The sequence below is a fragment of the Thunnus albacares genome, chromosome 24, assembly GCF_914725855.1.
Source record: "Thunnus albacares chromosome 24, fThuAlb1.1, whole genome shotgun sequence".
Taxonomy (NCBI): domain Eukaryota; kingdom Metazoa; phylum Chordata; class Actinopteri; order Scombriformes; family Scombridae; genus Thunnus; species Thunnus albacares.
In genome coordinates, this window is record NC_058129.1 from 4269870 (window position 1) to 4292912 (window position 23043).

Here is a 23043-nt window from a genome sequence, read left to right on the forward strand (position 1 = left end):
TTTAAATCCTTTAGAGACTTGATGTTTGTCCGGCACACGGTAGGTGAGGCCAGGGCAGAAAGACAGTAAAACAAATTACACTTAGGGGAAATTAAGGGGAGATGTAATTATGAGAGGTGCACACAATAATCCATGTGAATGCACTTGCACTGCACAACTAAATTGAGTTTACTTTGAGACTGAACCATCAATGTTGAGCTTAATGATTTATTAGCATAGTTGTACGTTGTTATGAGGGAAATTACCATGCAAGTCAGCTCAGAAGAAAGTCTTATTCGCAATTAATATCAAGCAAGATATGGGATCAGAAAGAAAGATCAATATTTCTTGTGTTATTCTATGTTTTTCTCTCTTGTGCTTGCTTTTGAAAACATACTGAGATCATGCAAAACACACAGAGGAGCTTGCTTATCGCTCTCACACCCAACACAGACACATCACTCAGCCTCTGGCGCCTGTTCTCATCAATCAGAATTGCATTGGCATTATGGCACAAAGTCAAACAGTGTCCTCTCACCGAATGAATTGGCAGGAGAAGCTGCTAGATTAGATTGCATCTGAGGAATGCTAATTTACCAGGAGCCAGGGTCTGAAGATGTCGTGATTAAAGACTCAATTTCCCAGAGGTCAGTGTGGTGTGATCACATATTACCACTAACTGATGGAGTATCTCTGACATCTGCACTCCTGACGGCACTGCTGTCACAAGCGACGGCATCAACACCCGTTAACATGGAATAGAGAATCAGGCGGCTGCGTCGGATTAAATATTCCCGTCGGAGTCAAGAATTCATTCAGTCATGGAGTTCTTAAGCAGCTGTGCTGTGCTATCAAACTGCTTATTCATGGTTTAGTTTATGTAAGTGAAAAAGTAGAGGGAGCGGCCTACAGCAGCTCTCTGATATAAACGGCTAAGCCCTGAAATGCTGCCATCCAGCATTATCTTCACGTAGCAGGAAGCCCTGCCATGCATTATCCCAACATGTGTCCCAGTGGAAAGCATTTCAGAGCAGCAGGTTTTAATGCTGTTGTGCTTTGCTATGCTGGTACTGAGTAACATTGACAACACTTCTCTGTGTTTATGACAAGCATATGTCATGTCAGTGTATGTTATCATTTGAATAACTCATTGGCAGCTAAAAACAAAAAATCCTGGTTTACAATTAAATGGCCATACTATTAATACATGTATCAGTTACAGATCACATATACTTTACATGATTTTTCAACGCATAACATTCATGTGGATTTCTTGCAGTGCCTTTCCAGACAGCATGTGATTTGTATTTATTTCAGCCGGGGGCTGAGATTGAGCCTTGCTTGAGATATGTCATCCATCACAGTGACCATTTCCTTGCCCTTGTTTTTCATCAGTCATTTTATCATCATGTGGCATCATCATGCAGCTGGAAGCAGGAGCAATTTTCATTCATTTAGTGGTGTATTATATGGAGCCCCAAAGATGACAGAAGGCAGTTAAAGGTTAGGAGTGTAAAACGAAATATAAACATCATTTTCCTTAAATCTTTAATTGGTTAGTTTAAAAAAATTGAACTGAACATAAATCAGTTTATAAAATACATTTAAAAAAACAAACAAACAAAAAAATTAATTAATAATATTTAAGGGCATCATATATTTGACTGACATACAGGCAGGTTGTAAATTTTGCTAATGTTATTTGATCTAACTTTCATTATGTTATTTATAGTAGCCTATCAAATGATTATCATCAATGACAACTTGCCTGTAATGAAGGTGGAATACATCAGCAACTTGGATTTCAAACTGTGTTTCTGGCCCAATACAAACACTTTTGGTAGATTGCGAGTAATCAAGTGCTTTCTTGTGTGTCGTATTTCAGTAGCTGCGAACAAGTGCCTGTTAAATATATCAGCACACGCTGGGACATGGTTGATTAATGAGGCTGTTATGTGGCGTCTGCAAATACATCTCAATACAGCTCAATCAAACAAGCTGGTTTTAATGGTTTTATTTCACTTTCACAAAAAGAATAAAAAAATAAAACCAACCCTACAGCACTGCAGTTACCATGTGATGGCTGCAAAACAAACACAAATTCAAGAGCTGGGAGTAGGAACACAATTAATAAAGCAATTACATTGAATTATCTATAAGCACATATGTATACTTTACATAAATAACATACTATTTTGAATGGTTTCTGTCTGATAAATTGTTTGAAAGCATAGTTCAACATTTTCAGAAAACACGCTAGTTGAGAAGAATTATACCATTCTCATGTTTGTAAGCTAATGCTAGCAGCCAGCAGGTGACTAGCTTAGTTTAGTATAAAGACTGAAAAAAGGGGGAAATGGTTAGCCTGGCTCCTCCGCATGTGTAGTTTTGTGGGAGTTATGTGCCTTTCAACAGAGTTAGGCTAGCTGTTCCTCATGCTTTCAGTCTTAATACTAACCTATGCTAATCGTCTGCTGGTAGCTTCTAATTTAGCACAAATATGAAAGTGGTATCAATCTTCACATGTAACACTCAGAAGGAAAATGAATAAGCCCAAAATGATTTCCCAAAATGCCAAACTAATTCTTGAAAGAGGGAAGGTATTTCTCAAAATAAAAGGACAATGTTACAACATCATTAGATTTACTATATTAAATGATAATCATCTGTGAGGGTTCTGCCATTACTGTATTGTGTTCAGACATGAATAATAACACTGTTAAAACAGCTTATAGACACATTACCACCAAGAACTGGACTGTGTTATGCAGTAGAGTGTGGTGAATTGTGGGCTTTGAATACCACTTTTAAGCAATATTAGGAAGTTTGCATCAAGTGTTGCTTAAACGTACTGTGTGATGAAATTTTTAAGGCATGGGACACCCTTGCCTGCTACCTGGTGGTGTGTGAATGTGCAGTGGGATGGACCCACTATCCAAGATATAAAGCAAAGACAAAACAACAGAAATACATTGAGTATCCTTAAAATACCCCAAACAATAATAAGGTGTGTGATTCACAAAACCCTTCTCTTCATGACAGGATCCCTACCCTAAAATAAATACTGTAATATGGAACAGGTGTATCTCACCTTTTAGTATGTAAAGTATTCCAGTCCTGGCCTCTGTAGAAGGCAATAACACTGCTCTGTACATTCGTTTCTCCTGGCTGCCCTAGTAATTGGTTACACTCTGAGCAGTTAGCTAATTGGTGCTCCTGTGGTGACTAGCTTATAGTAGGCTCCCTTCAGGGCCATGAGCTGGTCGTGTGCTCCTTTCTCAATCACAAAGCCCCTGGACATGACGGCGATAATGTCTGAATTCTGAATGGTTGACAGGCGATGGGCAATAACGATGCAGGTCCGGCCTTCTCTGGCTTTGTCCAGCGCTTCTTGCACGGTCTGTTGCAGGCAGAGAGACACACATGAGGCAGTGTGCATGGACTCACACACAGGCAGGAGCCATCATCAGTGCTCCCACACAGACACACGAGCATTACAATTATAGCAATTTCACAATCATGTGTTGATTACTATCATTAGAATGTTCCAGTGGATCAGTGTGATGCAGAGGCCTCTCTGCTCCTCAGCGTGGTTCAGCTATTTGAGCTGGAAAAGCTCCTACATTGGCCCACAGACCGTGTTCATCTTAAAGAGGCTCTACTGAAGGGTTGGTATGAACTGTGAGCCGCTGGTGATAATAATAGACATGATGAATGATAATGATGTTAATGATAATAATAATTAACTGCCTGCTCTTCTTGCTCTCTGTGCCCAGAGAATATCAAGCAGCTGCACTGCACTGTGGATATGAGTGTGTGGATTCCGCAAACAATGTTAGCATTGTTGAAAATGTACTGAACCGTACCTTCTCGCTCTCCGTGTCCAGGGCAGAGGTGGCTTCATCCAGGAGTAGGATTTTGGGATCACGTATGATTGCCCTTGCGATGGCAATGCGCTGCTTCTGACCGCGAGATAACTGAGAACCCTGGGCGCCGACGTTGGTGTCGTATTTCTGAAGCAAGGAGAAAGAGCATAATTTATTAGACAAGAGATCTACTTTATAGTAAATGTAGATGTACTAACCCCCATGAGAAATCTCTGGTTCAATCCAGTTTTTCTAACTGAGGAACATTGCAAATATCAGACCTCACTTTCAGTCTAAAGATTTAGAGAAAGTAATTCAGTCACATCTAAACTAGTGTAACACCTTGTTCACCTGCTTCAAAAAATCTTCTCTAAATCTTCTAATTTTAAAAGCAGTCTGCAAAAGCCTCAAAGCAAAATCAATGCAAATCTTTAAAAACCTAATACTATATGTTTTCTATTTCTATACTTGTTTCTACATGTTTTATATATTGTCTTCTGTCTCTTCCACATCTTGTTTGTCTTGACACTAAAGAATCCTAATAATGGAACTTTCCTGTCCTTGCCATTCATCACTTGTCCACCAGATGCTCTCCGCCATTGCCAGACTGTGTCCAAAACATAAACTTTAAGAAAAATAATGGACGTAGCCACCTTGATGTCACCCATTGGTTTGTGGACTCCCGTTTTGAAGCCTCAAGTTTGGCTTTTTGACCGTCGCCATCTTGGATTTCTGGAGCCAGAAGTGACCATATTTGGATGAGAGGGTGGCGCTGACCCTAACGCTAGGCGCTAGCATATGGCTAACTGTGGTAATGCTCATGCTAATTTTTGCTAGCGAAAAACAGGCTTAGAACCATTAAAACAAAATGTACATACCAGGAAAAACTGAAGATCTGACTCCTTAGAGTCTGTCTTTTATCACAACCAAATGCTGAACAAGACTTTTTTAAATAATGAAAAAAGGTAATAAATCAAGTGAGAAGTAGGGTCATTTTCTCGTAGACTTCTATACAATCAGACTTCTTTTTGGAGCCAGTGGAGTCGCCAATGATGGCCATTAGAGAGAATGTAGGTTTAAGTCATTTCCACATTGGCTTCACTTTTCAGACTCAGAGCTACCTGCTTGGTCCAAAATCACATCCTATTTACCCTATCACTCCCATAATGCAGTGTATTACATTTTACAGATGAAAAAATTACAGTTGTGCAGTGTTACAGCTGATTCATATAGAAGGGGTGAATGAGTGAATGAGGGAGTGATTTTGGACACAGCCCTGATCTCTACAGCAGCAGGCACACCTGCTCCTCATTCCCAGATCAAGCCACACCTGTCCCTCATCAGCTCCATTGTGTATATACTGGCATCTCTCTCATTGCTGTTTGCCAGATCATCTCTTGTGCCACCATATTATTCCTGCTTGTTTTATTCATGATCTCTACCTCTGTTTGCCTCTTCTTTTTGATTTATTTGCCCTCACTGGCTGACTGCCTGTAGCCAACCTGTTTTCTGAACATTAAACAAATAAACTTCGCTCTAACCTTCCCTGCTCTGCCTCTGCTTGTGAGTCCACACCACACTCCCCTACAAACCCACAGAATGTCTGCAGTACCTCAGGAAGCGACATGACAAAGTTGTGAAGCTGGGCTTTCTTGGCGGCTGAGATGACCTCATTCATGCTGATTTCCCGGGAGTTGTCGCCGTACTTGATGTTCTCTCCGATACTACAGTCGAACAAGATGGGCTCCTGGGACACGATGCCAATCTTGGATCGTAGAAAGGGCACGTTGACACGAGTCGAGTCATGGCCATCAATCAGCTGCAGGAAGCAATTGATTTTATCATTAGTAGAAGGCAATATTATAGGCAAAGACTGGAAATACAATCCACTTAATGAGCTATCATACTACAATTTATGCTGTAATTTCTCTAACTATGCAGAGGTGATACTGTCCTTTTTAAAATTTCGGACAGAGAATCAGGGCTATGCATTTCCAAACCACTTCCAACTCAGTTAAGGCCATTTGAATCTTGGCAGTGATCCCTTACTGGCACAAAGACAAACCTCCATCCTGGGTGAAGTGCCCTTTTTTAAGTAAAGCACAAAGTAATACCTTGATCACCAAGTCCACTAAATGTCCTACAATTTATTCTTTGACTTTGACAAATTGCAAATTTTACTTTATACAGTGACACTCAAGGTACAACTGAACCTCATGAGAGTGGAAGTCGAAAGCAGACTATACATACAACTTATTTTTTTTTAAAATTAGATATCTGGCATTTTAAAAAAGGTCAGCATCTGCTGTAACAATATCATGCTGGCTGGTTAAAAGTCAGACCTCTCATTTGCACATGTCCTAGTTGAAATATGCAAAGAATTCACCAGACTTTTCCTGTGGAAACACATATTGTTTAAACTATATCTATGTGTAAGAGTATCACTGGTGGGGAAAGTATTCATAGTTTCTCCAGAAACCTGCAATAACTGATTTTTTTTTTGCCACTTGGGAGCAGAAACAAGCTCCATAAAACTGAAAACAGATTTGTGTATCAGAACTTTGTTTTTTCTTCTTTCTTCTCCCATTAATCATCTCACGACCCCTTAGATTTATCTGCTGACCCTTTGCAGGGGCCCAACCCCTAGGTTGGGAACCACTGGACTAAACTAGCTAACTGTATATAAAGAAGTTGACACTAGCTCCACCTCCAGCAGTAACATGCTGCTCTAACACTGATGCTTCACTATTAATAATCTAATGATGTCATATATAATAATATATCAGTCAGAGGGACCAAACCACTACTTTTACTGCAATACTTACATTTGCTGTATTGGTACTTTTACTTAAGTAAAAGATCTGAATACTTCTTCTACCACTAGTTAAAACTATTAAAATGCATTTTATATTTCACATTTTGTACATGCATATAATTTTAATTTGAAAAGTAACTAGTAACAGTGCATGTACTGTAGATACACAGCATTTTGCTGTGTCCTCCTCACCACTCTGCCATGATCAGGATCATAAAACCTCTCCAGCAGCTGCACACTGGTGCTCTTCCCGCAGCCACTGCTGCCCACAAATGCCAGCGTCTGGCCAGGCTTCACTGACACATTCAGCCCATTCAGGACCTGGATATCTGGTCTGGTGGGGTAGGTGAACTTGCAGTCAATGAACTCAATGTTGCCTTGGAAGTTATCCTGAAAACACAGTGGAGAGAGGGAGGAGTACAAAGGTTAGAGTAGGTTTGTGTGTAAGGGTGCCATCTCCTGTCCACAAAAGACAGCTTAGACTCTTACTGTTTTATTTATTTTTTTCCCTTTTTTACCACAACATGTGATTAAAGGACTAACAATCCCTCCTTGTCTCCTCTGTCCTCCTCTGTACAACCTCTCTTTCATGACTGATGTAATATGAATGAGCAAAGACATACAGGAATACCAAATCGGACTTTCCACCTGCATTCCCTTCTCAATCTATCACAGAAAGAGGAGGCAGTGCTCATTTTTTATATGCTCAGCGTGTGGCGGCATAGCATAACATATCGCATAACATACAACCTCTTACCCATTTATCTCCCTTGTCGCTATAGACACTGATACTCGGCACTCGGTCAAGCAGCTGGAAGAAACGTGCAGCTGAAATCTTGGCCTTGGCGTAGTCTGGGGTGTAAGAGGAGGCTCTGCCGAGGGCTGTGCCGCTAGTGACGATGGCAGAGATGACCCTGCCAGAGACAAGAATATAAAGTCACTTCATCCACAGCAGGGTGGTTTATAATTCATTTCTTGCTTTCAAATCTCCATTATATTGTAATGTATGTTATTATGTCTCTTCTGCTACGGTCATATCAATCAAACTGAGTCTTAATGCAAGACTTTGGTAACTGGTGTGATAGGTCTTTTTGTATATTTAAATGTATCAAACTGAAGAAATTATAATTTTACTGAAACACAGTCTTCCAACAACATAACAAAAGATATAAAGAGTAAGTGTTGACATTGCCCAGGCCCACAAATACTTGAACTGTGTTTTATAACGGATGACATCGGCAGCCTCTCAACCGCCTACATAAGTTAAACTCCTGTGGAGTAGAACAGAATATTGACATTTTATATCTCTATATTTAAACATGGATTGCAATCACTTTGACTGCCAGCATCAGGTCAAAGTTTCAATTTGTCCTCTATTTTGGTTCGTGACTAATTACCTGCACTCCCATCAGCTGTAGTTTGTGTTTTAGTGCTAATTAGAAAACGTTAGCATGGTAACACGCTAAGATGGTGAACATAGTAAACATTATACCTGCTTAACATCAGCATGTTAGCATTGTCATTGCAAACATGTTAGCATTTAGCTCAAAGCACCACTGTGCCTAAGTACAGTCTCACAGAGCTGCCAGCATGGATGGAAACTCTTGTTTTTATTCCAGAGGCCATACGACTTGATAAATGAACTAGCACTTTCTGCACTTGACATAATGTACCTTCATAGTGTATCACCATTAACCCTCTTTCAACTTCTGTGACTGAATTGTTTTTATATTTTTGGGTTTGCCAACCTGCTTGCCTCTAATTGCCCCTTGAGGGATGAATGAAGTATTCTGAATTAAAATGAACAGAATAAATTAATGGCAACTGTAGCCAAGAGGACAGAGCAAAAATGAATCCTGTTTAAAAGAAGAAGAAACAAGACTGATAGAAAGGAGCCTGGAATCAGCTGGGGATTTAGACAGCAGTAATGACAGACTTCTCCTCTCACCTAAACACCAGGCTGAAGTGGAGCCCCTCTTGTTGCACCAAGTAACCCCCAAACCTATAGGAAGCAGAGTTGGTCAAGAAGATGATGCACTGGGCGAAACCGAAACAGGCTCCGTACACATTAGCCTTCTTCAAGGCTGCTTGGTAAGGAGCATCCAGCTGGGCATTATACATGTCAACAAAACTCCTCTCTTTCCCCAGGCCTGCGATGGTGCGGATGTTGTTTAGAGCCTCACCGGAAATCTGCAGAGCAAATAAAGGTCTGAGTTTAATTGTTGATACCAGATAGAAATAGCACAATAAACAGATAACTGAATAGAAGCTGCTTTTAATTCTTATGTTTCTAATGTGTGGGGGAGAAAGGGATATAGATAAAGTATTTGCTCTGATCTTATCTATATCCTATTTTCTGCTGCTGCAGTAAGCCAATTTCCCCCCATAGGGATCATTAAACTTTCATCTAATCCACTTCATTTGGATGGGTGGGGTTTACTGCATCGGGATAATTAAGATAGCGGAACGGAAGTTCACAGTAAATTGACTTTTGAATACTTTTCCTTTGATAGTGAACTTTCTGGCTCTCACGGTATTGTCCTGGGGTTTTTATCCAATGTGCCTTTCATTACCATGACTGCATTTTAAGCATGGGTGGCCCCAGAAGGAACTGAGCCTGACAGTGTTACAGCAGCACTATGCCAAACTACCTGTACCAAATTACAGGAGCACCTAATAAAATGCTATTGTACCTACATCTGACTTCAGCTTTAGGGCTACAGAAATTTTCTTCAGTGATGAGAAAAAGCTGAAACCTGGAGACTGAAATAGACACTGTTAAGCTGTCTTTTATCTGCTGTCACTAGATAATTCAGCTGATGTCACCTTCCAACTGTAAGTTTTGCAGGATTATTGTGATAATGCTTTTGATTTGCCACTCAACATCTGAATATTTTGGTTGTAGTATTTTCAAACCAGAGGCTGTTAAATAGTCACCAAAGACAGGTCAAAATAGAGAGTTTGGTCATTCCATTAAAGCATTTCAGTTGTTCAGTATAACAATATCTGACCTGTCCAGCGGCCTCCATGGCTTCCTTGTCCTGCTTTGCGAAGCCTGTGAGCATCTTAGCCTGGAAGCCACCTGACAAAGCGATGAACGGCAGGAAGCACAGGATGACCAGCGTGAGCTTCCAGCTGAAGTAGAAGGACATGATGATGGCCACACCGATGTTGGTCAGAGAGTTCACGATCATGCCAATCTGTGAGCCTGTGGCCTTAGAAGACAAGTAGAAGAGAAGGGTATTGCTTAACTCAAGATGTTGTGCATTGTGCTGATCCTCCTCATGGATTCAACTAGATCATCAATGCAGAATTTTGAACGCATGATGGAACAAAAAACAAGTCAAAAACAGAATACCAAGCTGAGGACATTAAGTCACATGGTTTGTTTTCCAGATAAGTGGGATTTATCTCATTAAATGATACAATACAATTAAGGCCAGGCAATTCAGAGAATCATACAAAAGCAAAATGCAGTAACTATTCTACATATTTGGTCAAAATTGACTTGAATCTCACTTTTGGACATCTGTGGCGCTATAAAAACATTTTTATTGCATTCAAATTTATAATTCCGGTGAAAACAGCCATTTAAGTTTGCAGTCCTTAAAAATATTGGTCATCTGTAGGCTCTAGAAGCCACTGTCATACTTACAGTACTGAACTCTTTGTCTTAGAGATACAGACAACTAGACAGCTAAAGCAAAAGGGCTATATCACTTGAAAGCTAGCTGGTAAGATAGCCACGGCTAGCTGTAGCTAAAGATAAAAGATAATGTACCTATTCATTTTTCACTAGTTGTTATCTGTAAATGAAAAATACTATTTTCATTTTGAATGACTGATATCTTAATGATTCAGTTTGGTGCAGTAACCAAGTCCAATCATGATGGATAAAAAAGACCCCCGCTAAGGGTAACTAGCTTAGCAGAAAAAGGCCTGCTATCTCAACTTGTGGCATTTGTGTGGTCTGTTGTATTTAAGGTACTTTTAAATGACATATTTAAATATATTGAATTGTAATTTAACTCATATTGATTTAAATAAAAATATGAACAGTAGAAGGACAGACAAACACCTTGCAAAACAGAAATACATTTATTAATCATGTAAATTCTTTGGAATGACTTATTTGGGGTAAAATGATCAGCCTAAATAGCATAAAATGAGCATTTCAATCTGTTACACAATTTGTCTGCTAGTCTGGAACCTTTATTTCTCAACTCAACTTTTGTAGTTACTGCTCTCATCCTTTGTGTAATACCCTTCTGAGACTGACAGCCTACCTGAAAATATCTGAAAAATTAACAACTCACTGCTTTTTATTAGCTGTTGTGTAAGTGATCCTGCAGGTTGTGAACACTGAATACAATGCAATAAATAAAAAGTAATTTCAAGTCTGGAAAAAATCTCTTTAAAAAAAGAAGTAATTAAGCAGTTAAGTTGAGATAATTTTACATCTTTTCTCAAATCAAATGATGCTTTAATACCTGTCTTGGGATATTTTCACTTATTTAAAGAAAATAAATGTGCATTGGAAACAAACCTCACTCAGACAGCTTTTTAAATACAACTATAATTTAATGGCTGAATATGGGGGCTAAATGACTCATTATCTTTTTGTACTGAGGCTGTAACTCACTCCTTGAACTTGGGAGGCATCGGTCGCCAGACGTGTGGTCAGAGCTCCGGGACTGTTCCTGTGATCATCAAACCAGCCGATCTCTTGGCCCAGCATGGCGTGGAAACCCAGCCGCCGTAACCTGCGGGTCAGCAGCTCTCCAGACTTAGAGAAGGCATAACCCTGAAGACACACAGGAAGTTTTTTTTATAAATCCAAAACACCATCACAGTGATCTTCAATATAATGTAATATACTACTAATCTGGGGAAATCATCTCTTTGTCCTTCCTCTCCACCAGGGGGTCAGAACTCATGGATCAATTATAGAACAGCATCTCTGCAGGATGTAGGAAAATCTGTTTCATCCGTAGATGGTATTAATTTGCCAAAATAAAGGAAGGCCTCTTGTGACTTTACCCCAACCTTGAACAAAAGCAGCAGGTGAAGGAAGCACAGAAGCACTAAAGCAATCAGTCTTGCTAAAGCAGACTGCAACTCTACCTGCAGCATATGGGTGACGAAAGAGACCACGCCAACCATGACAAAGAACAGGCAGATACTATCAATCTCCTTCCTCTGAGCCACAGGATCTGTAACAGAGAATGTCTATACACACAAACAGACACACGCATACAGACACACACATATGTGCATGTGCAGAAACATGTTAATATGGACCACTGCTCACATACATACATACAAAATGTGCTACTATGTGGGAGAATTAAACATTTTCTTTATACTCCTTTTAAAAATGATATTACATAAGAAACTTCATAGGACTATAGTGATGTGCTGTCAGATTATTTATCTCAGATCCCAATTAAAATATTGGATCACTGACTGCTTAAAGGATTAGTTAGATATGTCAAGAAATGTGCTTTCTTGTTGATTGTTAGATGAGAAGATTACCACTTTCATATCAGGCGGGGTATCAATCTTCTCATCTAACTATCGGCAAGAAAGCAACATGTCACTATTCCTTTAAAGCCACTATGTATAGATTTATGTGATTATAGCATATTTTCAGTTATTATTCTGATGGAGTAAATTTTTGTTTAGTATAAAAAAGAAGACCATATTAGAGAAACTTGGTGAGGTTTTTGCTCTCACTCATTTCTAGTCTCCCCTGTCTTTTTGATATGACCACTAGGGGAAGCCAAAGTTGAACATTTTCTTATTTTACACAAACATGTTGTTGCTTCTGGAATTAACTTGATTTATGTATCTCAGTAAGTCAGATTAAGAATTGGACCTTACCGCCAAGATTTGACTGAACAGTAGAGAGTAGACGGGGTTGACCCCTCCGTTTATGGCAGCCCCAATAGATCCAAAAAACATGTATGGCCACTCGGGTATGTTGTACTTCAGGATCCTGGTGACTGGAGCTGGCTCCACAAGTTCCTCCTCCTCCTCCTTTGGGATGTCATCCTGAACATTCACGCAGACGAGCAATTAATACACAGCAGCAGGCACACATGCAAATCAGGAAATTATCAAACTTAAAAGCTGTTAACTGTCTATACTATCTTCTGAGGACTGATATTGAAAATAAGTAAATGTTTTACCAGGAAAATTTCAAAGAAGTGGTTTTATACTCCAGTGGTATGAAACCACTGATGACCTGCTTCAACCACCCACACATAAAATTGGATGCAAACACCCCCGCACACACACCTTGGATTTGTCCGCCTGTGACACAGCGTAGGCTCTGGGGCCGAGCTCTCCAGCAATGGGAACAGAAGACTCTGGGATCAGGTTGGACAGCTGGGATCGTGACCGCTGGCGGATGGAGGCTCTGCAAAAAATAAAGAACTTCAAAAGTTAGAAAAAATGAAAATCTTTTCTGAACTGCTGTTATCCATATCTCAAATTTCTTGCTTATTTTATAAATGAATGTTCCATGAACACAGGGATATATTGTAGCTAAATGGCTGTATTGACGCTCCTGTTGTTCTCCTTCTTGCACTCATTACTGGGTGCTTGTAATGGTATTGATAGGGGACCTTGAGCCTCCTCTGCTGTTGCACCATTTGTAAGTGGCTCCGGATGATAGTGTCATCTAAATGCTCCAAATATCAAAGTAAACCTAAGAGGGTTATTAAGTAAATGAAGGTTCTGCCATGTCACAACTCAATTTCAGCCACAAATGACTGCTGTAATAATCCAATTTAGATGCACAGTCAGGACCATGTAAATGGATATACATAAGTAAGCAAATGAGCAAGTGATAAAGGGCAGGAGATGATTGGAAATGTGTTTGTGTAATACCTCAAACTGGCACGGTAGCTGCCGGCTCTGGATAGGCTTAGCTGCTCTGACTCTTCATTATTGTCAGCCACTAATTCAAGGGATGCAAGACAGGGTGAAGAGCCCAATGAGTAGATCCTTATAGTTTCCATATGTGGACAAATATCTCTCTGAGATCTCAGATGGAAGCACAGATTTAGTGGAATGCAGAACAAAAGATTTATGGTTAAGCTTTTATACTCATTATCTGCCACATTGGACTTACTTTCTTGAGCCTTCGCATTTAGGGCCTTGTCTCCTTGGCTCTGTAGGGTGACAAGAGTGAAGTAGACTCCCTTCCGCTCCAGCAGTTCATTGTGTTTGCCCCTCTCCACAGCTCGGCCGTGCTCAAAGCCCACAATCACATCAGCGTTCTTTATGGTGGACAGCCGGTGAGCGATAGAGATGGTGGTGCGACCCATGCGTACCTATGACCAAATCAAAATTATATCAGTGAATCATTTCTGCTGGGAACTTTGAATTTTTGGCTCTGATTTTGAATAAATAAAAAGGATTGAGGTTTGATTTTACATTTTGTCAGTATTTTGCACTCATTGTTAGATGTAAAGAGGAATTATTCTTACTTTTTCAATTATTAGTTTTTAATGATGCTCTTCCTCTTTTCTATAAGTCTTACTGTTTTAAATGTGGTAATATTCTCATCCGTATTTGATGAAATAAAAATGACAAAATAAAGGAATTAGTACATCTGGTGAATGCACATAAAAAGTTGCTGCTGTTCATGGCAGTAATAATTCATAGAAAAAGCGGCAGTGCACTCATTGTGCTACTTTATCAATTTCTGTATTATGCATTCTTTAATTTAGGTTATTGGGGCATCTAAGCACTATTGTTGTCAGGTTATGTCTCTTGCTGTGTGCAGTATATGGATGTTAATGTTGATGCCATACAGTATCTATTCAACTTTTTTTCTTAATACAGAATAATTATTTGTGATGACCTCATGTGTGCCTTTAACTCATTGATGATGTAACTGATTGCAGATTGCCAACAGGTGGTGTATGTACTGTATATTTAAGGCTCTATCTGATGCTTGTGTTAAACTTGCCTTGAAAAAGACCAGGTGTGTGTGAAACATATGTGACAAAACAGTGCAGTCATCCTCTCTTCCAAAGAAAAAATAATAATGTAATTTTAGTCACACTCTTTTCCTGAGCTACTTGTGTTGAAGAAAGCATATGAGGATTTTCATTTTTCATTGTCTTGCCACCAGGCTACACAGTTGAGCCATAAATGTATAAAAACCTAAGGTAGAAACAGGAGCTAATTCAGCACATAGAGCAGTCACACGTACTTTATCCAAGGCATCTTGAACTATAGCCTCACTCTCGTTGTCAAGGGCAGAGGTTGCCATGTCCAGCAGCAGGATACGAGGGTTCCTGACCAGCGCCCGGGCAATGGCAATACGCTGCTTCTGACCGCCACTCATCTGACCTCCACCCTCCCCCACCAAGGTGTTGAATTTCTGTCAGATTTAAAGCACAGGGAAAGTTATACTAATCTGTGCTTTTACTTTTTGCACTTGAATAAAACCAGGTCGTCAGTGCCTCCACCTGTGGCAGGTCCATGATGAAGTTGTATGCATTGGCCTCCTTGGTGGCAGTGATGATGTCTTCCATCGAGACGCCGGGTCGACCATAGCGTATGTTCTCAGCGATGGTGGTGGCAAACAGCACAGGCTCCTGCTCCACAATGCCAATAAGTGAGCGCAACCATTGGATGTTCAACCCTCTGATGTCATGACCGTCCAGGGTCACCTGAGATGGAGAGCACAGAGAGCAGCTGATTTTGCTACAATTGATGGATGATGCTATTAAATTGCTTAGCTTCTATAATATGTTTTTTTGCAACAATGCTAGTTTCAAATGATAAGGGTGTTAGTCTAGTGCATAACCCTCATAGTGGAGCTATAAGAGGCTATTTCCTTCTCTAGAAGCAGAACAGAATAAAGAAGTAAGGTGTGTAAAGGTCTGTAATTCCATAAAAGTGAAAAATGAGGCTGTTAGGACCCATTGGCTGAATAATGAAACAGATTATCATGTACTTCTATCACCCTCGGGGGGTGGTTATTTTTGAAACGACTAGAATGAAGCTTAAAAGGAAAGAGGTGGCAGTTACAGTATGTCGAGGGAATCTTCAATCTCAGGAATTGACAAAAGGGACCACTGACAGAAGAATCACAGTATATTACATGATTGTCACTCACATTCCTGTTTTGGAACTTAAGAATGTGTGTCTAACACCCACCATTCCCTCTTTAGGGTCGTAGAAGCGCTGGATGAGTTGAATAGCAGTACTCTTCCCCGCTCCACTCGGCCCAACAAAGGCTGTGGTCTCCCCTGACTTCACTGCAACACTGAGCTGGTCCAGGATCTGAATATAAGACAACATGACACCACGGCCAATATGACACTGATAGAAGAGATCATGCTTATTGTTGGCAGCTAATTGTTTTCATAAATTTAATTCCTACACTCATTATGAATACAGAAACACTCAAGTACCTTGACTTCAGGTCTGGAGGGGTAGTGGAAAGTCACATTGTGAAACTCAATATCTCCTTTGACCCTGTCAAGCTTATATCCAGCCTCGGATAAACAGTCAATCTCCGGCTCCTGAAAGTTTTAAAATGAGATTTGTCAGTAAGGGGAAATAGTTGCTTGTGAAAATACAGTATCTTGTATGGATAAAAATCTAATTATAGCATCGAGCATTCTCACTCTGTCAATGGTCTCAAAGATGATGGTAGCAGCTCCACGGCCTGAAGCAAACGCTTCGAGACACGGGGAGGCCTGCCCCAAATTCATGGCTGCTATCAGAACACCAAAGAATACCTGGAATGGCAAAATTCAGCAAAAATGTATGACATGCAAAACGTTTCTTGTCCTGTTACAATTCAAATTAATTTTGTTTGTCAGTGTAGCCAGTTGGGAATTGCACAGGATGATGGTGGAAGTCGATATTATAATTCTATGTGATCATTTTTCTCTTAGGCTTTATCAAAGCAGCAGTTTTGTTTTGTCAGTGTAAGTGAAAAAGGCTGAACAAACAAGAGAGGGAATATGAAGGGTGCTTGTGAGATAAAGAAACTTGTAAAAAACCTCCCATCACAGAATTAAACTAGACATTAAAACTGAACAAGAGGGTAGGAAAAGTTCAATTTTTCCATTTACCAACAGTCAATAGAGGTAGTAAGGAACCAAAAAAGCACGTTACTGCATATTTTGTCAATATGGTGAGTGTGATACCTGCAGTAATGTTCCTGGTGTGTACTCCTCAGCATCCAACACAAGACTGGAGCCATACCAGAAGGCCAGAGCATAGCACAGGAAGATGATCATCCACATGTATCCGGTGAAAAAGCCCATGATCAGGCCCTTCCTGATACCCCAGGTTTGCGCTGAGACCAAGTTCCTGTCGTACCTGTGGAGGAGACGAGGAGTTCACCTCAGTTATGTGTATATGGGAAAAAGTAAAAATTGTGTTAAGATTTCATCTTGCATACTTTACCTTTGCACTTCCTTTATCTCGCCACCAAAAGCAGCCACAGTCCTGATGGAAGAGAGGACCTCGTCAGCTACGGCTCCAGCTTTGGCGTAGGCCTGCAGCTCCAATCCGGTCATCTTAGCCACAAACTAGACCCAGAGTAAAGCCAGAATGAGGCAAAGTTGATGGGAAGTCAAGAGAAATCAATTCAAGAGAAGTTAAGTCATGAGAAAGTCAAGTCAAGACAGGAGAAATCAACACGTCAAGTCAAGAAACGTCAAGACAACAGATGTTGAGTCAAGAGTTGTCAAGCCCAGAGAAGTAAGTCAAGTTAAGAGAAGTCAAGTCAAGAGAAGTCAAGTCTCACCATAGCCATAAGACCAGCTCCAACACCAATCAATGGACTTGCTGCAACGATGACAAGTGTTAACTTCCATCCTTTCACAAAGCCAATGCAGAAGCCACACACAAAGGTGGTGAAGCGCTGCAAAAAAATAGCAACTTGATCCGCGATGGCATCGTTGATCTTGTTGATATCACTGTAACACAGATACAACTAATATAACACAAACACACGAATACTTAAGTAAGTAAGACAGAAATTATGTCGTCTTTGTCTCACTCACTCTGACATGCGAGTGTTGAGCTCCCCTATGGAGGTGCAGTCAAACCAGCCGATCTCCATCCTCATCACTTTGCTGAAGTACATTTTCCTGATGAGCTGAATCTGCCTGGCAGCAGCCGTCACCCATAGAGAGATCTATCAGTGGTTAAGAGAGAGCTTCTACTTAGATTCGTTAAATGTTAGACATGAGAGCATGCAGGGCAGCAGAACCCAAACCTCTGACCTCTGTTTGAAAGGTAAAAAGAAAAAATCTACATGTGAAAGGGGAACTCCACTGATTTGACACATGTACACGTTTTCAGTGTAGTCAACGTGAGGAGTGCTGCTCAGGCTGTGGAAACAGTTGAACAGACTAGGTCAAAACCTAGCATATGGCTGGACCGTGTTCGGTTAATGAGCGAAATTGTGGTGAATGTGTTACAGGGATAGTCAGTGGTAGTGTCTATGGAGTGAATTCCTGGATATTAAATGTTCACCTGCAAATTTTCTGTAGTACCAGTAATATTTGTTGTTAAAGTGTAGTGAAATACATGACATGATTAAGCTACATTTGAGTAGAAAAAAAAAATGCAGTTTCAAGAAGAATAGCCTACTTTCCACTCATATCTTGGGATGTTTGATTTGAAAGAGAACTTATTTCAATTGTAATGATAACTATTCTAATTATCTGTTAATTCTCACTGCTCCTTCATCTGTTTCTATCTGTGGATGTCTCGTTTTTCTAAGACTCACTTTTTATTGAGTGTTTTGTCAGAGTGATTGTTTTTTGGGGTGCTTTAACTGTGCACAATAAGAATTACTCACCTGGCGCATACGCCAAAAAAATTTCTAGCTTCAGGGTTTACTTCCGCGGGTATACAGCCACTGAATATGCACAGTAGTGTTTCTCCTGCTGGCCCTGCCTGCGAGTTCCCTCTCTGCTCATAGACTTTACATTGTGGTGATGTCACAGACTTCTTGGCTTGAGAGAAGTTTTACAGATATAAAAACTCCAAGGATCAAAAATTCATAATAGAAAGAGTCATGTCAAGAGTCTGTATCCAGCTCTATAACACATCCATGGTGGAACCTCTGTAAATGCCCCCTAAGATGATAGATCTGTCCGCTGCAAACACCCCCTGAGGATGTAAGTTTAAATTTGCACCAATTCATTTTGGAAGAGCAACGGCCAATGGAGAAATTCCAACACTCAGCTGGCCGCCCAATGGTGTAACCTCATCACTCAGCGACTTAGTCAGTCAGTCAGTCTGATTATAGCGCTGGCCCCACTGTTGCGGTCCAGCCAAAAAACATAACCATGATGATGTCATAGTGATGTCATCAGGGTTTTTGGCTATGGACTGGAGGCTACAAACAGAAAGGCATGAAGGGTCTCATGAAGAGCCTCTATTCAGTTGCATCATGGGATATGCAGGATATCTTAGCCTCTGCTACTTCGATTTGTCCTTTCTTTCTTGCATATTATTATCATAATGACATACTGTAATTTTCATCATTCTTTTATTCTACCAGCAAAGTTATACATGAGTCTCTAGGCATGAAAACAATTAAATTTTATGACAAACCTGAAAGTATCCCAGAACGAATACAGCTATTCCAATTCCAACATAATAGAGGGCAAATTTGGTCATTTCATATTCAATGTCGAGAATCCTGAAAGTCAGCACAAATACAGTAAATGAATCATACATGACGACTGCAAAACCACAGACACTTAAACACAGATCTCAAATGAGTTAAACTTTTAATATCACATCTTAAACTATATTTGATGTTCAAAAAAGCCCATCTCATGCATTTCTCACAACCCACTTACCCACATGGCCTGCTCTTGAGCGGTGTGAGCATCTCCCATGTTGAATTGTTCATGAAGCTCCAGTCCGACTGATTCAGCAGTGTTCCGGGGCTGTGCCCTGCAGTGTAGTTCTTCTTCCACTGGATAGTGTTGTTCACACACTCCTTCCTGTCATCGCTCAGCTCGTTGAGCTCGATGTCGTAGTCGATGAAGGTGTCAGTGAGCAGGCCGAGCACCAGCAGCACGAGGGGCTGGGCTGAACCGTGCAGCACCGCACACACACTACCCACGACCATCATCAGCGTCTCTTTGCATGTGGCAAAACGGAACTGGAAGAGCATGTTAGCACAAAACACACACTAGCACTAGGCAGGCAAATCTCTCAAGCAGAGATGAAGATAGACTACAAACTGTTACATTCTGAGGAGGGAAAACTGGAGAAGTATTTTACCAGCTGAAAGAAGCCAACTCTTATCGCTGGCTGCTCTGTGTCTCCCTGAGCTCTGTTTGGAAGAGAAGGCCGATCAGTTTTTATATGAGGTGAATGTGACAAAGTATCCAGAGCCTCTACTGCTATCTTTTACTTACTTCTCCTCATCCTTGGAAGCTGTCATGGTCCTGCATAGAAGAAAACAGAACACGCACTGAGCCGCTAAACATATCCTCTGATTAACAAAATCAAAAACAGATTAAACTTAGTCCACCTCCAGTCAAAGATGTGTTAGCATCAAACATTCACCAGCTTACAACAGAAGTGAGTTAATATTCATCAATGATCTATCACACATTAACTAATCATGTAAACTCACAATGTTTTGGTCATATCTTCATGGTGAGCAACAGAAATTCATAATATAGTAGAAATTTGTCTTCGGTCTCACGTGAGACAAAATAAATAAAACGCTTTACATCAGCCTGCCTACATACACACCCACATACACACAAGCACACCTGGTCATTGACCTCCACAGAGATAATAGATCTCTCTTTCTAGTAACTCAAACTTCATGTGACGGGGCTGACTGTTACTATCACAACACAATTTAAAAATCAGGCAGCTGCATTTTCTGTCTGCCTCTTATTTTTCCAGCTGTTTGCCCTGTTTTGCCGAGCAATGCATAAATATTAAAATAGTCTCCACCAGATTTATACAGTCTTTACAGAGCAACAAACCCCCTCAGTTTTCAGAGTAACAACAGTCTTTTTCTACATAAATAATCGGTGTTGCATGTAAAACTCAATCTGTGATTAAAGACATTACTCAATCTCCAAAATGATCTCCAAAAAACACATCAATTGTGACAAATAAAAAACTTAATATAATACTTACATATAGGAGCCAGCTGGTTCTGCAACATAGAATATAATAGGCATTACATTTCTTTACAGTTAGAGAGCTGGATGCATAACATGTTATTTTCTAATAGCATTTGATCATTATTACTTGAATAAACCCTCAACACTAACTAGAACATGAAAGGTAATAGTGCATTACCGTCATCTGAAACCTCATAGCTTTGGTTTTCCTGTCCCAGTTTTTTAATGCTCTGCAATTTCACTGATCCAGATGGCATGTTGACTCCTCTAGGAAAGGCAAAAACAGAAGTGCAGTTTAGATAACTAAAACCAGAATAATTAGAGTGTGATGGTCACGTTTTTTTTTTTTTTAGCAGTGATCCACCTTTGAGGTAAAATAAAAAAAACGTTTGAGTGTGTGTAAAGAGGAGAAACTTACCTATAACTACGCCTCTTATTCTTGTTTGATCATGGGTTGTAAAAAAAAAAAAGGAGTGAAGTCAAATTAAACCAGATCTCCTACGCTTAAGTCCAGTATCCTGACATTCAGTTGTTTTGCCCCCGCGGTAGCTGCAGTTGTGTAGCTGGTCACTTATGGATAGAGAGGATCTACTGTGTACCTTGGCAGAGATCCACGTGCTCTTATAGAGCAGAATTGGGCTTGGTTGGAACTCAGGGTCAGAGTATTTTGTTTTAGGGTAAGTGTCCTGTCGGTTTATGCTGCTGAAGGGGTCAATGACCTCGCTGGAGCAAACATGTCACCTGCAGAGGCCCTGCACTGTTTCTGCATCATCACTCGATGAATGTTATTGATGCATTCACACAAGTGATAGCTTTAACTGAATGTTCTATACACTCTTTAGATGTCTAATTCTTTAACCTATGAATTCTATACCTATATCTATATACATATATATACTGTATGTATATATATATTCTAATGTTGTTCTACATGAAAAAGAAACCATGTTTAAGGCTTCAGGCGTAAAAATTTGGCCCAGTTGTTGGTTTACTTGGTGTAAACACTATAACTCTTCTAAGACTGTACACTGGATTATTACGCTGGCTTGTCTGTCAGCAAAGTAGACTATACCAATAAACTGGAAGCAGTGTAAATCAAATTGTTTCATCATTGAGAATTGGTTGAAGGACTTTCTGGTCTTGCTGACAAGTGAAAATGCTCAATGGATTTGAATGGCCCTGGGACTTCTTAAAGTCCTAATTAGTGCAGGGATTAACAGGATTTAAGCGAAAACCAGGAACTTTAGTGAACAATTCTTCAATTACTTTGATAGCTAGTGCAATTTGAGAGCTGTCTTTAAAAAAAAAACAGATTGTGACATATGCAAGTGAACATTAATAATAGTTCTAGTAACAATGGATGTGCTTTGCAGATCACTTGATTCGATATATTCACATGTGGCACCCGACCCAAGTAGCTATTTAGTTAGTAGCCGTTTAACAAGTGTTGTAGTACTATGGGCGGGGCTCTGGGTATGTTTACCTGTGGCTGGCCGTGTTAACCTGTGTAACCGAAATGAAATTACCAGCTTTTAAACTTTTTAACCCAACTATGAACTACAAATATATGACGGTGCCTCCAATTAGCAGGAATGTATAGTAAGAATCACTCATTTTAAATCCTACTAAGAATTTAGTTTTAATTACTATTCCTTGATTTTAAACTCAAATCACACCTTCATGAAATGTAAATATGACACACACAGTACTTTAATTGCAAATAATGAATTTAATTAATAAAAACTAATATTTAAACCAATGAATAAAATAAAAACAGGTGTAAACATACTATACAAAACTTTAATGTGTTTCCCTTTTGCTTTTCTAACCTTTCTCAAAAGTTATGACCTTTTTCTATCTTATTTACCAATAGCGAAGCTCCTAACTTCAGGGCCCACACTCACACGCACACACTCACTCTGCAACCAAAATAAAATAGTGTCCTTTAAACCAAAAGCTAAAGGTTGCAGGCCTGAGTCATTGCTCAGGAGCATAGTGACCTAAAACAAATGCATTTACAAATGCATGCTGCCAAATCAAATAGCACATACACTGGTTAGTTGTTACTTACAAATCCCTGAGTTGAAACATGGGCGATGATTGATGAGGGGAACAATGAGTGAGGTTACAGGCTGGTGGGCAACAGTCCAACAGATGAAGTGATAGGTGAGCGGGAGACATCTACTCTTCCATAGAGTCCAAGGACTGTTTCCTGGTCCTCAGTCTC

At 40.0% G+C, this 23043-nt stretch overlaps 1 protein-coding gene across 1 annotated transcript; it reads right to left on the minus strand.

The window, feature by feature from the left end:
* Nucleotides 1–1978: 1978 nt before the first annotated feature.
* Nucleotides 1979–21385, minus strand: LOC122976628 (bile salt export pump-like). The gene is made up of 29 exons (XM_044345209.1): nt 21235–21385; nt 20995–21081; nt 20830–20848; nt 20088–20117; nt 19951–20002; nt 19521–19828; nt 19270–19357; nt 17706–17839; nt 17447–17618; nt 17104–17228; nt 16842–17016; nt 16314–16427; nt 16098–16208; nt 15841–15966; nt 15147–15350; nt 14888–15058; nt 13799–14000; nt 13555–13624; nt 12961–13081; nt 12544–12714; nt 11785–11889; nt 11303–11464; nt 9672–9875; nt 8609–8850; nt 7418–7574; nt 6853–7050; nt 5458–5664; nt 3846–3992; nt 1979–3379 (listed from the first exon to the last, which is right to left on the minus strand). Exons 2-29 carry the CDS (start codon nt 21071–21073, stop codon nt 3179–3181), a joined length of 4095 nt encoding a protein of 1364 aa, XP_044201144.1. The 5' UTR covers nt 21074–21081; nt 21235–21385; the 3' UTR covers nt 1979–3178.
* Between the last annotated feature and the right edge of the window lie 1658 nt (nt 21386–23043).